The following is a 17,714-nucleotide window of genomic DNA, read 5'->3' as shown; positions in this document are numbered from 1 at the left end:
AATATTTGAGAGAAATGTGCCTTTTTTGGTAAAAACTAAAGTGTTGTGTTTATAATTTTGGTCAGACTATATATATATATATATATATATATATATATGTATATATACACACACACACATATATTTTAATCAGTAACCATTGGAAGTGTGAACTGCATATTTTTTTTACCTTAAAAAGTTAGCTGTTTTTCCCATTTCTAGTCTTTATGCTAAGCTAGGCTAAGATCCTCCAGATCGAGGAAGTAATCAGGAATAGAGTAGCAATTTTCACTTCAATTGTTTTCACTTTCAATTTTCACTTTGAGGAACTCTTGAGTCATGTCTGCTCCAGCTGTGACTGGTGAGCTCCTCTGGCGTAGACACCCCTGAACAAACACACCTGGAGCTGAGTGAGTATAAGTATTTGGCTGCAGTGCTGAATTCAATAGCATCTGAAAACAAGCTAATGTGATTTTGTTTATAGTAAATTGCTGGTTTTAACCTGCCATCATAATTTGCCTTGCCCCTTCCATTTCACGCAAAACACAAATATAGTAAAACAAATGAGTCAGTTTAGCACAGGCATTGTGCTGCTGAAAGTCTGCTGATGCAGATGGCAATCTATATCTGTCCTTCATCTGTCAATCAAATCAAGTACAGAACTCGCACATTTATATTTACACTCCATTTGCTCATCGAGGTTTGGCAACATTCATCATCCAACATCCTTCATATTGGTGTATTAGGGGTCAGTGATAAATTGTCAGTTATCACTATTACACTCCTGATTCCCTCATCCCAACAGTGTTTGCTTCTGTAACTTCCTCCGACCTCCTTGTACTCCTCTTTCTGTAACTGATGCTTTGGTATTGGTGGCTTGCTGAAATCCAGTGGTCATGTATATGTTCACCTCCGATTCAGCATATTTTTGTGTGAGGGAGGATTAGTTCCCCTATAGATCCCAGAATTATTTCAAAATCGAGCCTTCATCATCAAACCTTTAACTGTATAACCATTTGCAATACATGGTCAATACAAACACTACGGAATGAACAGATTTGACTCCGGCGTTATCATACCAATACTACATGCCATACCCTTGCTAACACTGGTTCCTCAACATAAGTGTCTCTAACTCAACTGTAGTAGAGGATCTCACTGAAAAGTTAGGGCTGACTACACTGCGGCACAAACATCTGATAGATCTAACCTTCAGTAGGATTAGTAAAGTGTGAACATGTGATTGCATTTGATTTTAAACTGCTTTTAACTTCAGGCATTGCTGGTTCAGGTTCAAGTTTAGACTGATTAAAACTGTTTAGACTTAAGGAATTCTGGCTTTCAAAGCCTTACTTTCCTTGTTCTTCTTGCTGGTATGTTACAAAAGCATGTAATTTAGCTAAAGCTTTGCATTTAGTGTGCATGTTTAATTCAGTTTCATCATAATTAGCTTTCATTGGACAAACGGCTGCTATTAGAGATATAAAAGACAGTCAAGTTTAATCTCTGTGGGTGGAAGTATTTCCATTAAGTAGATTTTACTGATCCAGAGTATTACAAATCAATGTTATTGGTCTCTATTGATCATTAGATAGAGCACACAGGTGTAAGGGTTATGTTGAAGAGAGGAGAGAATGAAGTTGGCAGCTTTGGAGAGGAATCAGAACAGTTACTGCTCCTGTGGAATAGTGAGTGAAATCCAGTTATTACTTTTTGAATGAGTAATGACTAATAAATAATAGATTACTTTTGAATAATGAGCCCAACAGTGCTCCCTCTAGTAGCAGTTGTACCATGCTACAGCCCAAACTTTCACCCTAGCAGTCTTATCTCGGTGTCCAGATCCAACCAGTGGCAGTGTAGCTCCAGATCCAGCTCAAACAAAGCTGAAGTTGCTGCACGGGGGCCCTGTGGCTCTTGGCAGGGGTACGCTTCCATTTAGGTCAACACCATCAGCTCTGTACTATCTGACAACTGATAACACAACGAGCCCATTAGTGCTGTAGGCTCGTAGCCTGGTCCCAGCCGGCTCAGGTCTACCTGTGCCAGCTTCAGGCCAGAGAGCTTGTCTCCTAGAGATTAATGATCCCTGGTGCTGTGCAGAGTAGGCCACTCCTTGAGTGTGAAATACACTTCATCTGCCTGGCTGGAGATCTGATTTATTCCTGCCTGCATGCTTGCCCTCGGTGTCAGCAGGGGGTTTGTCTTTGTTTTGTAATGTGTGCACTTTATTAGATTTCTCTCTGTCCTGGCTTCATTCAAGCCAAGTGTTAATAAGAACTAAATCAAACTAATCTCTCCCAAATTTATGTTAATGTTTTGTTTTACAAGCTCGATCATTCTGTTTGCATCTTAAATGTAATTTAAATGGAAGTATTCAATAACTTAATTTCATTTGATTCTGTCACTACAGTATTGTGTGCCGGTCGTTTCATAGTAAATCGCTGTATTTAAATGTTCTTTAAAACTGATTTACTCCTTAAACAGCTGACATGTGTCAATAGGCCATTTTCCTCTGGATTCTCAACTTTTTTGTTTACTTCTCTTAGTATTATACTAAAGTTGTACCAGTACCTGAAACATAGGCTTTAGGGAACAACCTGACTTTAATTTGTTAATTTAATTGTTGTCATGCACTTAAGCTGACTCCAAAGTTTACCCTTATATCACCATCTGCTCTGCCTTACACCTGCATGCTTTAAAAAGTATGTATCAAACTCTGCTTTTATCCATGTGTTGGATTTCTGTTCTGTTACACACTATTACTACTACTACTACTACTACTGGAGGAGTCAAATTAGCTCATATGTTTGACAGAACTGTTGAGATGTATACAGACCATCATTAGGAACCAAGAAGAAGTCTGCAGACTCCTTATTAAACACACAATGCCAGCATAGATTGGCTCAGAACTCTTCATCTGGCAGTATATCTTTATTTTATCCAACTGTAATACGCTAAACAGACATCAAAATCAAAAAGATAAACAGGTCACGCAACTGCTCTCTAATAGATTATATTTACATTCCAAAATTGCTTTCATCTGGGTGATGCTTCAGACATATCTCACATGTTCATCAGCACTTGAGTACAGTACACTATGGACACAGCTGAAATGTCTTTTGTCATCACTCAGCTCATAGCAATGCCTGTGGTGCCCAACAGAATAACAGCACTTACAATATATACCAACAATTCCAACCCTCTGAGCAGGGGTGTAGGTACAGACAGTGCAGCCGCACTGGGGCGCAGCCTGTATTGGGGGCCCTTGATGGGAGCGGCCCCCGCCGTGCTACGAGCTGGTCTTTATTAGTGACATGGTAAAATGCATCATAAACCCATCATGAATAGTAAGTAACCGTATCACCTTACACTACTTTGCCAAGGGTGAAAGTCTGCGTCTTTTCAGCACTGTGGACACCTGCTGCACTCAGCTGTTTGTAGTGACGTTTCAGGATTTTGACAATAACAGCACTTTCTCTTTGTCTTCTTTACTTTGCAAATACAAAAGTCTAGTGACACAGTCCGACTCTAAAATCCATCACATGATGGTACTTTACTTCAGACTGCTGCGTCCAGGCGCAGGCAACACAGCTGCTGCAGCACACAAAGACAACTGTTGAATTTAATGTGCTAATATAGAAAGAAATCAATTTAAGGAGCTTTAAATTATTTACTGCATCTATTTATCTGTTGTTAAACTGTGGCAAAACAAGGAAATAAGGCACATAAATTTGCCAATATAGGGTTTTCCTCTAGACACAAACACAGGGTGTCCTTTTTAATGGTGTAGCCTAAGGGCCCATCATAACAGCCTGCCCTGGGGCCCGTTGTTACTACCTTATGCTGAAAGGAGTTGCAGGTAATTTTTGGAGGTTTTGGGGATCTAAATGATCCCATGATAGAGCTTACAGGTGAAAGCACTGCTTATCAAATCAAATATGCACACAATATTATGAGCCAAACAGACAGACCAGGGGCGGAATGTAAGTAAATTACAAAATTGTACGTATGTATTTCTATGTGTAACCCAGAATAAATAGTATACTGGGTTAAAAGAGTTTATTATAAGTAAATTTGATATTAAAAGTCATGGAATATTGATGGTAAAAATATTGTGATGTATTTTTGTTAAAACTGTTGTATGTTGCACATGTTATTTGATAAATAACTAAAAGATAATGTTTAGTTAAAAAAACATGTTATGACGAGTTAATGGGTTGTATATGCAACTTGTCTATCTGTGGTAATTGTGCTGGAGTCTAAGAGTCGGTTTTGATTGGGTGATTCGAGTGGGCATGAGGTGAGTGCATGAGCAGGTGCGGGAGGGGCGGGGTTGAGTGTGTGAGCGGAGTGATGGACAGAGACGAGGGAAAAAGAGTTCGGAAAACTGTGTTAGCTTTGCAGACGAAGTAAAGTGAGAAGTCTTAACTAACTAGCTGTGGTCTAATTTCGGGATTGTCTACTCGACATTCTGTGCTGGGATTATGTCTGCTAGTTCGTGGGAAGTCGAAGAATCCACCGAGGAGTCTTGATTGACTGTTTCACGGGGTATGTAATGCTAGCTAAATAAAGTAGCACAGTAAGCTACATAGTACATTCATTGGAAAAGTGAACGGACAGTATATCTTCAGTTAGCTAGCAAAGCTAATCAAGTGGACTTATACAACGTTTTCAACGAGGAAACGCTGAAGAAAACCAGATAGCGCTCCGAGCTACCAGGCTGCTCAGAGTTCCTCTGGCCACGTGGGAAAAGGACGCCGAAGACTCATCTCTTTTGCTCCTGAGGAGTCTGTCCCCGCTCATGGGCATCGACACTTCGCTCCGGTAGACAGTGACTGACGGTAGACCCATTCACAACAAACTCACAGAAGTGCACCAGTTACCAGGTACTCTTTCCTTTTATTTTTCTGCTCATAAACTGAGTGAAACGACCATTTGGTTTTGGGTCTCAACGTACACGAGCCACGCATCAGGCCTGCAACCGTTGTTTGAAGTGGTTTTGCAGGCTGTATGTGTGAGTGTTATAATGTGGGCCCACTGATATTTGTTGCAGTTAAAGTGCATTTGTGGTGAACTGTGGTATTATCTTGCAACAGAACTACTGAATCACTGCAGATCTTGTGTGAAAGGAGGGATATTTGATTTATTGTATATTGCACCAATTGTTTATTTTGCATTTATTTTATTTAATATTTTTCTAAATAATAAGAGACCTTCTTTAATCATATACCAGAGTGGTGTTCGAGTATTTTATTTGAAAGCCAGTTATCATATTTGAGTTTCACATGTTGATTACAAGGGAAGCTAAGGTAGTTGACACTGGGTTCAGTGTTGATATTAAGAAACAATAATCTAAAATAACTCAGGGCCCTGCCCATACATACTTACTAGAGGGTAGGAGCGCTACAGGAGGGATATAAAATAATTGATGGTAGCATATTATCACTCCCTGCTGCTGCTTAGAGGAAGTAAAACAACTGCTTTGATGAATTTCAGTATGTTGTTAGTTGTCAGACCGAAACAAGATTAACATTTCAAGCTTTCTTATAAGTCATTGTGTATTTGTGAAAATCAACAGGTAAATAAAATAAAAGTTTATACTACATATAGAGTCAAAAACAAATAGCAAAATGCTCTGTATACAGGTGTGACTCAAACAATTTGAGATGCATCTGTATACTTTAGAAATTACAATAGTTTTTTCTGCACATACAATAGTTTGTCTGGTTTGGATGATAACAGATTTTCTTTAACTTGTAGGATTCATATTTTTAAAATTATTGACAGTTTCAGCAAACATTAACTGAGAGCGAAATCGACCAGAGTCCTCTCCTCCCTGTGAGGAGGAGTCAAGGTACAAGGTTTTTTTATTAGTAATTATACAGCACAAGGCTGCATAACGAAACGAAATTTGTAGTTCCTTCGTGCTACACACACAACATATAATTAAGTGTATGCCTATATTAAAATATGGTAACATATACAATAAAATTAAACAATACAGTTATTTATATTTATAAAACGGGTAGCTCAAATCAGGCAATCTGATTGGTTCAAAATAGTGATATAATGAGTATACAACGGGTATGACTTCACAATAAACTGTCTGATATTTGGGAAACAGTCCATCTTGACTGCGTTTGTGCACCAAGCATCATCAATGTAAAACACAGAGTCCTCTTGCTCTCTTCTTGCCGGGGTCTTGCGCTCACAGCTCGGAACATGCCGAGTGCTTCTTCTGCGATGTGGGCACAACAGTCTTGTGTTCTTGTTACAAGTGTTCATTTACAGACATAAAAAGGCAATGCAAAACTCTTCCACCTCTGTCTCCCACTTCTATTAACTGACTGCAGAGAGGATGACAGAGAACAGTGGACACACAGTTTAACATGATGGACTACAGGACAGGACTGCTGCTTTTAACTGTCTGCTGGGCAGGTGAAGATCTTCACTGATCTTGATTGGTGATGGTTATTTTGGCAAATTTGGCAAATATATTGTTATTTGTTTGTATTTTTTTATTTATAACTTCAACTTTATAACTTGTAAAATATATAAGTAACTCAACTTACATAACTCAAATAACTATCCCAAACCATGGCATTTTCCGAAACCTCACCAAGTAGTGTTGTTTCCTAAACCTGACCAAACTGCAAAAACATTTCACAACATTAACCATGGTTTTTAATTTGAAAGTCTAACTGGACGTGGCATATTTATTATTGACCTCAGAGCCCTGTGGGGTCTTGAGCAAGCGTCCATATGTGAGTTGCAAGAGAGACAATGTGTTGATTCGACACAATTTACAGACGTAATAGTGTATTTATTTGTAGAACTCTTTGCGTGTTTGTAATAGTTTAATTTCAGCAATTTCAGACTGTTGTTCTGTCTTTGACTATTTTATCAAGAAGTGATCTTTATTGTGTTTTTAGAAGTGTTTCTCAGGAACATTCAAAAATAAATGTATTTAAAGCAATATGTGAAGTATAAAATACAAAAACATATAAAAGAAAATTTATATAGATCAAACAATGTAATAAAGTAAATATTAAAACTGTAATAAACAGCCCGGAGATGAGTAGGATTTTTTTGTTGTTTCATGTGCAGAACGTTTTAGTTGACATATACAATGAAAAAACGGAAGTCGGTTTCTGTCAGTGAACTGGTATTGAAGTCATTAGTGGTCTGAGGGCTCCTCCTCTGGTGGCTTCATGTTATAAGTGTTCAGGCACTGAGGGGTTTTTGTTCAGGTCTACTGATGGTTTGTGTTATTGTGTCTCTTCGGGCACAGTAATACACAGCAGTGTCTTCAGGCTGCACATTCTGTCCGTTTAGAGTCACTGTTTTGCTGGAAAAGTCTAAGTCGATACTGAACTTGTTCTTTAGGGAATCTTTGTAGTAAGAATCTCCAGTATATTTCATTCCAATCCACTCCAGTTCTTTCCCTGCAGGCTGTCTGATCCAAGCTGTGTAGCTGCCCAAAGAATAAGAGACCTGACAGGTGATGGTCAGACGTTGACCTGGCTGCACAGTCACAGAGGCTGGCTGTGTCAACTGTTCACACTTCATACCTGTTAAAGAAAGAAAATGTTTTAGTAACAAATGATCAAGTTATACTGCAAAAGAAGAACTGCTGACTTTGACAAATCCAGAGAGACTCACATCCAGCTGCCAACAGCAGCAGCAGAGCTACAGAAAACATGGTTTATGTTGAAAGTGACGTGCTGTGAACTCCACTGACAGCCTGATGGGAAGTTTTTATAGCTGAGTAACAAGGAAGGTCACTGAGTTTGCATAGAATCAAATACATGAAGCATCAATGTTGGTCTAACTGGAGCCAATAGAAGAGTCTGTTGACTGTTATTATATCTGCAGAGTGAAAACATGCCTGGAAATCACTTCTGCTGTACATTTGAATGGTTCTTGTTACTACACACCCAATTGTAAGATTTTGAAAATGTCTCTGCATTTACAGAACTGTTGACTTTGATTTTACTGAAACTGTTAATACCTAAATATATTGTACTGACAACAATTCAATATTAAAACATTATGTAAATTCTTGTATAATTTCTAAACTACAAGAATCTCTATTACTATTCTTGAATGATGGATAAAATAAAACATTCTGCACACAACAAACTAATGTCTCTTTTAATCTTCTATAAACATCAACATTCAAGAACTCAGAACACAACAAGTAAATATGGTGTTAAATATATTTTAAGACTTCATATTTTGAAAGTAAACTACTTCCAGTTACTGTACATGTCTTGTTAACATGTGTTGGATGTTGTGTCTTGCTGGTTGTTGAGTATTTGTGCAGGTCTGTTGGTGGTTTTTGTCACTGTGGGCCGACGTACACAGTAATACACAGCTGTGTCTTCAGGCTGCAGATTACTTCCTTTTATAGTCACTGTTCCAGCAGAAGTGTCTCTGCTGTAGCTGAACTTGTTCTTCAGAGCATCATTTTGACGAAGGCTACCTCCTCCCCACATGTGAAAAATCCAGTCCATTGGTTTTCCTTCACACTGTCTGATCCAACCTGTTGCATAGCTGCTATCAGTCAAAGAATAACCAGAGACCTGACAGGTGATGGACAAAGACTGTCCAGGCTGCACAACCATCGTGTCTGGCTGGATGAGATCAATACTGTTCACACCTGTGGAAACAGAAATCAACATTATCTCCATCATTCATCTGACTATTCAGTGTTTCTAATGTGTTTATTAGTGTGAATCCACTGAAAGCTCCTCACAGGATCCAGCTGCCAGCAGCAGTATCAGAGCTGCAGAGAACATGTTGATGTTGAAGCTGAACTGATGTGAGCTCTTCTGTCCTCTCACTGACACACACACACTTCACTTCCTTATGAGTCACTTTTATTTGCATACTGTTGAATAATCTTTTACATTTGATTTAAATCAGTTCAAAGTGTTTGTGTGTTTTCTCGCGTAGTCAAACTAAAGAAATCATTATTTCTTTAAAGACATTTTTTTATGAAGGTGCAAAAATGGTCTTGGATCTCACCATCTAGATGGTTCATTTAGAAATCTTATAGCCTCCCATGATTTGATTTACTCTGAAAATATGCCCTAAAACTCATAAAGTAAGTTTATTTAGGAAAAGTGGAATACTGTTTGCTACAGATATTTTTCAGCAGATATGAGATTGTCTTTATAGTGACAGAGGAGAGAGAAACTTATCACTGACTGCCCTCTAGTGTCTTAAAATTTGAAACCGCAACATTTTCACTCCCATAATGTGATCAGCTTTAGATGTCAAATCATTTAGACATGAATGTGGCTTTAGTATCCTTTGGGCTCTGAGCAGGCACATCACCTCACCAATATCACTGATGCTTGGCAGTTGGGTACCAATGACCTTCTGAGCAGAGCCCTCTGGTCTGGGGTTGTGCACTTCCCAACAACAGGTTGTTCTCTGTGCAACACTATGTAAGATTATAATTTTCCTTCCATTATGACGTCACATCGTCGTTTGAAATCCGGTCGATGATGAAGCTTCACAACAGAGTTCTTACCATGTTGGGGGTTGCAGTCGTGGGTGTAAAGCATGAACAGGAAGGGGCTGAGCACTAGAGTGGAGGAGGTGTTTCCGCCAATCTGAACTATCTGGGGTCTGTTTGTGAGGAAGTCTAATTGACAGTGTGGTAAGCCCAGAGTATAAAGTCAGTCAGTTTCATGGGGGAGATTGTGTTGAATGGTGAGCTGAAATACACAAACAGCATTATGTAGGTGTTGTTTTTCTCAAGGTGTGTAAAGAGTTGAGTGGAGGGCAGTCGATATTGCATCCTCTGTGGGCTTGATGGTTCTCAAAGGAAACTGGTGAGGGTCCAGACTGGCTGGAACATTGTTCTTTATGTGGTGGAGAACCAGTTTCTCATCCATCAACCTACCGATGCCTTTTCTCCCAGCAGAGGACATATAGCAGAATCATGTTTTCTGACGTTTTTTTCAAAGGTTTGTCAAGCAGGCCACAGACTCTTTTAATGTCGGTCAGAATTTTCTCCTAAACTGGAATTTCTTATCATTAACTGTAAACCGTTTTACTCCCCCTCTGAGTTTGCTTCATTCACTCTGGTCGGTGTTTACATCTCGCCGCACGCCAACGTTCAGGACGCACTGCGCATGCTGGCCGACCAGATACTGTTTGTGGAGCAGACAAACCTGAACTCCCTTGTTATTGTTCTTGGTGACTTTAACAGGGGAAATCTCAGCCAAGAACTCCCCAAATTCAGACAGTTTATAAAGTGTCCAACCAGAGAGGGGAACACTTTGGATCACTGCTACACCACAGTTAGCAGTGCCTATCACGCCGTCACACGCGCTCCACCTTGACACTCTGATCACGTGATGGTCCATTTGATTCCTGCTTACAGGCAAAAACTAAAGCTCTGTAAATCTATAGTGAGGACATCAAAGAAGTGGACTAGTGAAGCTGTTGAGGACCTCCAGGCATGTTTGGACTGCACTGACTGGGATGTTTTCAAGAATGCTATCAACAATCTGGATGAGTGTACAGAGGCGGTGACGTCCTACATCAGCTTCTGTGAGGACAGCTGCATTCCAACACGGACCAGGGTGAGTTATAACAATGACAAACCCTGGTTCACAGCTGAACTCAGACAGCTGAGGTTGGAAAAGGAGGAGGCATTTAGGAGTGGTGACAGGGTGCAGGGCGTTAAAATACAGGTTTAGCAGGGAGGTGCGAGAAGCTAAACAACTGTACGCAGAGAGACTAAAGAACCAGTTCTCTGCAAACGACACCACTTCTGTCTGGAGGGGGTTCAGACAGATCACAAACTATAAACCCTTTTTCTCGCCTGGCAAATGAGCTGAACCAGTTCTACTGCTGCTTAGAGAGTCAATCGGACACTGTCCCCCGTGACGTACAGAGCCAACAGGTCTATAGATGATGCAGTAAACATGGCCCTTCACTACATCCTCCAGCACCTGGACTCCCCAGGAACCTACGCCAGGATCCTGTTTGTGGATTTCAGCTCTGCTTTCAACACCATCATCCTGGCCCTGCTGCAGGACAAGTTCTCTCAGATGAACATGCCTGACTCCACCTGCAGGTGGATCACTGACTTCCTGACGGACAGGAAGCAGCATGTGAAGCTGGGAAAACATGTCTCTGATTCCAGGACCATCAGCACCGGTTCACCTCAAGGCTGCGTTCTTTCCCCTCTCCTCTTCTCCCAGTACATAATGACATACATATTACATAATGAACTGTTATGTTTGTATTGCCTTAGAATCCATTTCTATCTACATACACTACGGGTCAAGTAGTAGTAGTTGACTAGTTTATTTGAAGTAAGAAAAGAAGAGATATTTGGACAAATGGAGGCCCACACGTATTATTTAGCACAAGAGCCGACAGAGCGTGTCAGCCACCGTAGCTTCTCCTGTGCACTTGGAAAGGGAAGGGTGAGCGCTGACTGACATTCATGTGGTGTTGGAATAATCAGAATATTTTTTTCCTCCTTAAATCTTTATTGCAAAAAGAGAAATAAAGTGTTCATGGGGCATAAACAATATACAGAAATTTGATTTGTGCAAAATCACGTATTGCATATACATATTTTGCAAACATGTAATTTGTAATATGGGGGGCGTTTTACTGCACATGTAGCCTATTTATAAGAGCAGTATTCAGCAGTTACAAAACCCCACTCTCTCCCGACGAGTCCAAGCATCAGTGACAGCAGATGCTTCAATAAATCAGATGTAGAAATGTTGAACTCCTCTCTCCCTCTTTCTTCTTTCTTCCTTTTGCTATCAGCGACATGAACAAGAAAGTCCGGTCCCACAGAGCTGTCGCACAGTCGTGGATTTACATCAAGGATGGTGCGTTCAGAAACGAGTAACGCTGCACTACTTGCATTAATTATATTACCATTTTAGAAAATTAATTAGTTAAACTACTTAGTTACTGGGGAAAGTAATATTATTACGCGTGTTCAAGAAATTACTTAATCTCCTTTTAAAACATTTTTAAATATTTTATCTTATATCTTTGGCAGCTACTATGCACAAGATTTTATTTAATTTTATTTAGGATCTTTATTTGAAAGTGAAGAAATTAATGAATGAAGAAAGCATTGACTCTTTCCAGTATTGTGAACCTTTAACTTTACTTTCAAACACAGTGGTAGTGGAAACTAAATGTTCCCAGTGGTGCTGGCAAATAGAGGAAGTCGTTTTTGTATTACGCTCCTGTTATTGTCTCTCACTGTGTATCTCTGGCACAGTAATACACTGCTGTGTCCTCGGTCTTCAGACTGTTCATCTGTAGATAGACTTTACTGCTGGAGTCATCTCTGGAGATGGTGAATCTACCCTGGACTGACTGGGAGTAATACTTAGAAGTACTGCCTGTGTGTACAAAAGCAATCCACTCCAGTCCTTTTCCAGGAGCCTGTCTGATCCAGTTCATAGCATAGCTGCTGAATGTGAATCCAGAGGTTGTACAGGTCAATGTGTGGGATTCTCCAGGCCTCTTAACAACTGGTTCAGATTCTGTCAGAGTCTGACCATCAACACCTGTCAAGACAGCAAAGAAGACCATCACATGCAACAAACTGACACCTTAAAAGAAAACATTAAATAAAGATCAGTAAAGATCTTCACCTGCCCAGCAGACAGTTAAAAGCAGCAGTCCTGTCCTATAGTCCATCATGTTAAACTGTGTGTCCACTGTTCTCTGTCATCCTCTCTGCAGTCAGATAAGTAGAGGTGGAAGACATCTGAGTTTTGCATTGACTCCTCCTCACAGGGAGGAGAGAACTGCATTTGACTTGATTCTCAGTTATGGTTTTGTTAAAGCTGGGGAAAGGCAACGTTGGAGAAACCAGCAAGAGACAGCTAGATTTTGAAAGTATCCTACCAAAATTATCCCACCAACACCCGTCAGACCTTCCTCCAAAGATTTGTGTGCAATGAGTGGCAGAGTAAGGCAGAGTAGGTGCAGGTAGGCAGACACAGGCAGGTTTATCAGCTAGTCATTTCATTCATACCGAATCAGAACTGAATGGTTCATTACAGTCCTGCAACAGCCACAGATTTTGTTTATCATTTGTCAACATATTTGATTTAAAGAGAAGGTCAACAAATATAATAAAAATGCTTGTCAAATATATTGCCTACCCCAGCTATATACCTCATTCAAACCAAGGGCGCCACTTTGTGATGAAAAGTGGTGGGGACATAAGGTCTCAGATTAGGGCCACGATGATACTCTAGTGTCACGAGACCTGACAGCGCTCAAACACAAGATAAGAATATTTTTAACACTATTTTCAAAAAATATAAAATGCTGAAATATGTGAGTGGACGTCTAGGGGTCCTACCCCATAAGATTTTGAGCATTAAACACTTAATTCCCTGCATTCTGGAGACATTTTCTGTTCCAATTTAGGTTGGAAATTTCATTTATAAAAAGAGAAACAAAAAATTCAGCTGGCAGGGGACAAGTCATTAGTAGAAAAATATGACAGGATATAATTTTGGACAATGTACATTTGTTTCTTCTATAATTCTTTGCATGTTTTCTTATTGTGCAAATAAACCTTTCTCAAATGATTTTCATTTATTAGTTGACATATCTTGGTGCAAGCTATTTATCGATACATTTTTAACAAATGCTTTCAAAAAGTGATGGGGACAAATGATGGGATTCCCCCTTTCTGGTTTATATATCCCTCTGCAGAATAATATTTTTACCCTGTGGGGACAAGATTTATACCCCCCTCAGAGTGATCAATGCTACTTCACTTGTGGTACAACGGATCACAAAACTCACGGTTCGGATTGATCGGTGGTTTGTTAGAGTTAAATAATAAATTATAAAAATAATTATAATAAATATAATATAATATTATAATGTGATTCTGTGGCTCTGATGTAGCCGCCTCTCTGTCCGTAGGTCATCACCACTCTGTAGCCAGTTGGTGAATAGACTGAGACCACAAATTATTACAAACTGTTGTGTCTACTGTAGTTTTAGCAGTCTGGTCTCCTGGAGGAGATAAGAGACTGAAAAAAGTGATGTAGTTATATTATATTTGGACAGATTTCAGCTGTGTCACTGTGAAAGGACAACAACCACAAATAATAAAAACATAATGCAATACGAGATAACAGGCCTCTATTGGATCCTATTTTTGTAACGGTGTTCATGACTGGTGGGGATCAAGGTGGAAAGCCTAATCTTACAAGTACACCATTATACCCGAACTGCAACAAACTAAGGCCCATCTACATTACCCCAGTTGCAGTGGTATAGTCGTGATACGCAGGTATACTCCCTATACCCACTAATGGTCAAAGATTTCCGTATACCCACTTAAAATAGCGACTTGATACGTAACAACATCGTTTTGTGACAGAACTTTCACACGTTCATTCATAAATTCACCCCGTCTGTGTTGCGAAGCTCTGAAATGACGTTTGGGCTTCCGTGGCCTGTGACCGATCTGACGTCAGCTACCAAACAACAACACAGCTGCGTGCCGGTCACTCGGCGCACGTTTGAAATGAACAAATGTGAATCACTGAAGGAGATGTTTCACAAACTCAAACTACACTTTTAGTGTTCTCGTAAGCCTGCAGCTAAAGATGCTGCCGCTCCGGGTGACACTGCAGCTTTTACAGATAAAACGAACGTTAAAGTTACTGAAACACAGAAAATGAGCCAGATGAGGCTGATGCTATCGTAACGTTACCTGTTGAGTGAAAATAGCATATAGGCCTGACGGAAAATGAGTTTTAGTGATTGAACTGCACATAGGCCTGTGCTCATTGTTATTACTGCTAAAGCCTCAACTTTCCATTATTGTTAATAATAGTTGCAACTTGCACTGTGAAATGTGCATTGAAAATTGCCAGCTGATAAAACCACATTCATATAACATCTAAGGCTAAATGTAGCTCTTAACTGGCTGAGTTAGATGGTGATTAACAGTAAACATTAGACATTTCCACCAGAAATTGGTACAGAAAATGTCTCCAGAATGCAGGAAATTAAATGTTTAATGCTCAAAATCTTCTGGGGGAGGACCACCAGACCACCTAATCGTGTACTCATCAATGAATATTTCTTTAAATACTATTAAAATATCTTCTAGTCTTGATATTGTGACCCCAATATTCTGGATTGTCACATCTCATATGCTAAGTGTTTTGTCACAACTCTAATCTGAGCCCTAAAATGTCCCCACCACGTTTGAACACAAAATGACGCCCTTTCCCACCTGTAACTGTCATTGGCTGTTAAAGTCTTTGTGTTGTTGATAACACACAGCCTAAGCAGTCCTTCAGAATGCTCTCTATTACATGTACATGCATACTGTATGTATTAGTGAGTGTAGTGGCGCTTATGGGACGTCACGCTGGGACGGGGGAGTATGAGGCTGGGAGTTTTTTGTGCAGCTGCTCCACTGTCTTCAGTCACTGTGCTTTGTCGAGCATAGAAGTAAACAGCAGAATCTTCTGCTGTCAGGCTCTTGACCTCGAGGTACTGAGTGCTGCTGGGCACATTTTCAGTCATGATGAAACGGCTTTGAAAGTCGCTGGCATAGCTAGCAGAGTTTGAACCTGTGTTCATCCACCCAATCCACTCCAGAGCTTTCCCTGACCTCTGTCGTACCCAGTGAATATTGTTGCTTGTCATGCTATAACCAGATATGACACATGACATCTTCACTGTCTCTCCAGGTCTTTTCACCTCAGAGGGAGACTGGTCCAGTTTGATCTCACTCCAAACTCCTGTAAGCAAAAAATTCTGATCATTATCCAACAAACTTGTAAATCACAGGTTGGACATTTACAAAAGAAGTAAAGCAGAAATGATTTCTCACCATGAATAGTAACTACAAATAATAAACTCCAGATAATTGTATTGTCCATTCTGTGATAAACACTGTAGTTCAGCTCTCTGATCTGAGTGTTTCAGAAATATATAAAACTGTCCCAGTGTTCTGCCACAAGTTGCTGATGGTGTGTTTATAAGAGAGGAAGAGTTTGCATAGACCTCCCTCTACAGGCTTAAAAAGGGAACATATGACAGACACATTTCCATAAGTAGAGAATGTCTACAGCAGCAGAGGAAACTATAAAAATATCAAATTCCTGACAACTAATTTCTTGACTAAGTGCAGAGAACAAAACTTCCATATTGTACACTGACAATCTTTTTACTCATGCAGTTTGGAGGCTTAACAAAACTGAATTTTTATTTTCAGTTAATTTGTTCAAACATTTTAAGAGATTTTGGGAAGATTTTTTCATAGTGTGGTCTTTGTAAAAGGAAATCTTAATCTGTGAAAGAACTTGACTGGCTGCACAAAGCCCTGACCTCAAGCCTATCATACACCCTTGGGATGAAGAAGAACAGAGATTGCCAGCCAGGCCTTCTTATCCAGTGTCTGATCTCACAAATGCTCTTCTTAATGAATGGGCAAAAATCCAACAGACTAAGCCTTCCCAGAGGAGTGGAAGCTATTATAGATGCAAAGTGGGGACTCGCCCCATTTTAAGGTCTATGGATTAGAATGGGATGTCATAAAAGTAATGTGTAGGTGTCTCAATACTTTTGTCCATATAAAGTACACAACTGCGTCCTCAGGCTGCAGAGTCTGTCCTGTTTCTAAGGTGTTTACAAGTGTGAAACCACTGAAAGCACCACACAGGATCCAATTGCCAGCAGCAGTTTCAGAGGAACAGAAGCAAGGCAAGATTATTTGTATAGCACATTTCATCCATCGTCAACTGCTTATTCTGCGTACAGGGTCGCGGGGGGCTGGAGCCAATCCCAGCTGACATCAGGTGAAAGGTGCAGTACACCCTGGACAGGTGGTCAGTCCATCGCCAGTCTATCAAACAGCCACTCACACTCACATTCACACCTAAGGCCAATTTTAGAGACCCCAGTTTACCTAGCCTGCATGTCTTTGGATGGTGGGAGGAAGCCGGGGATAACATGTAAACTCCACACAGAAAGGCCGGGTCAACCGGGGTTCAAACCCACAACTTTAGCATAAAAACTGAACACTGCTGCTCCATGTTTAGTTTTGACTCTGGGGACAGAAAGCAGACGTCCTAGACGACCTGAGAGTTCTGGATGGTTCATAACGAAGCAGAAGATCAGAAATGTATTTTGGCCCTAAAACATTCACAAACAGCAGCATTTTGAAATCAATTATTTGACATACAGGAAGCCAGTGTAAAGACCTCAGAACTGGAGTGATGTGATTCACTTTTTTGGTCTTAGTGAGGACTCGAGCAGCAGCGTTCTGAATCAGCTGCAGCTGTCTGATCGATTTTTTTAGGGAGTCCTGTAAAGACACCGTTACAGTAGTGAAGATAAATGCATGAACAAGTTTTTCCAGGTCTTGCTGAGACGTCCTTTAATCCTTGATATATTCTTCAGGTGATGGTAGGCTGACTTTGTAATTGTCCATGACTACACCAAGATTTCTGGCTTGATTGTGGTTCTTAACATTACCGATTGAAGTTGAGCACTGACTTTCAATCGTTCTTCCTTGGCTCCAAAAACAATAACTTCAGTTTTATCTTTGTTTAATTTAAGAAAATTTTGGCACAATTGTTAATTTGTTCAATACAGTTACTCAGCGCTTGAATGGGATCATAGTCACCTGGTGATGTAAATATATCTGTGTGTCATTACTACTTACTAATTTGCTCATT

At 40.0% G+C, this 17,714-nt stretch overlaps 1 protein-coding gene and 2 gene segments (V, D, J or C); 1 reads left to right on the top strand and 2 right to left on the bottom strand.

Annotated features, from left to right (window-relative positions):
* LOC123958721 overlaps positions 1 to 17,714 on the top strand; it is a 74,042-nt gene that overhangs the window by 31,398 nt on the left and 24,930 nt on the right. The gene's annotated exons all lie outside the window — the stretch shown is intronic.
* Positions 12,124 to 12,706, bottom strand: LOC123987227. The segment is given in 2 exon segments: positions 12,124 to 12,551; positions 12,639 to 12,706. Coding segments are annotated over 2 exon segments (363 nt in total).
* LOC123987187 lies at positions 15,199 to 16,035 on the bottom strand. The segment is given in 2 exon segments: positions 15,199 to 15,773; positions 15,866 to 16,035. Coding segments are annotated over 2 exon segments (459 nt in total).

Source organism: Micropterus dolomieu, linkage group LG02 (genome assembly GCF_021292245.1).
Source record: "Micropterus dolomieu isolate WLL.071019.BEF.003 ecotype Adirondacks linkage group LG02, ASM2129224v1, whole genome shotgun sequence".
In the NCBI taxonomy this organism is placed as follows: domain Eukaryota; kingdom Metazoa; phylum Chordata; class Actinopteri; order Centrarchiformes; family Centrarchidae; genus Micropterus; species Micropterus dolomieu.
The sequence above is the reverse complement of the archived record's forward strand: the minus strand, read 5'-3'. Positions and strand labels throughout refer to the sequence as shown.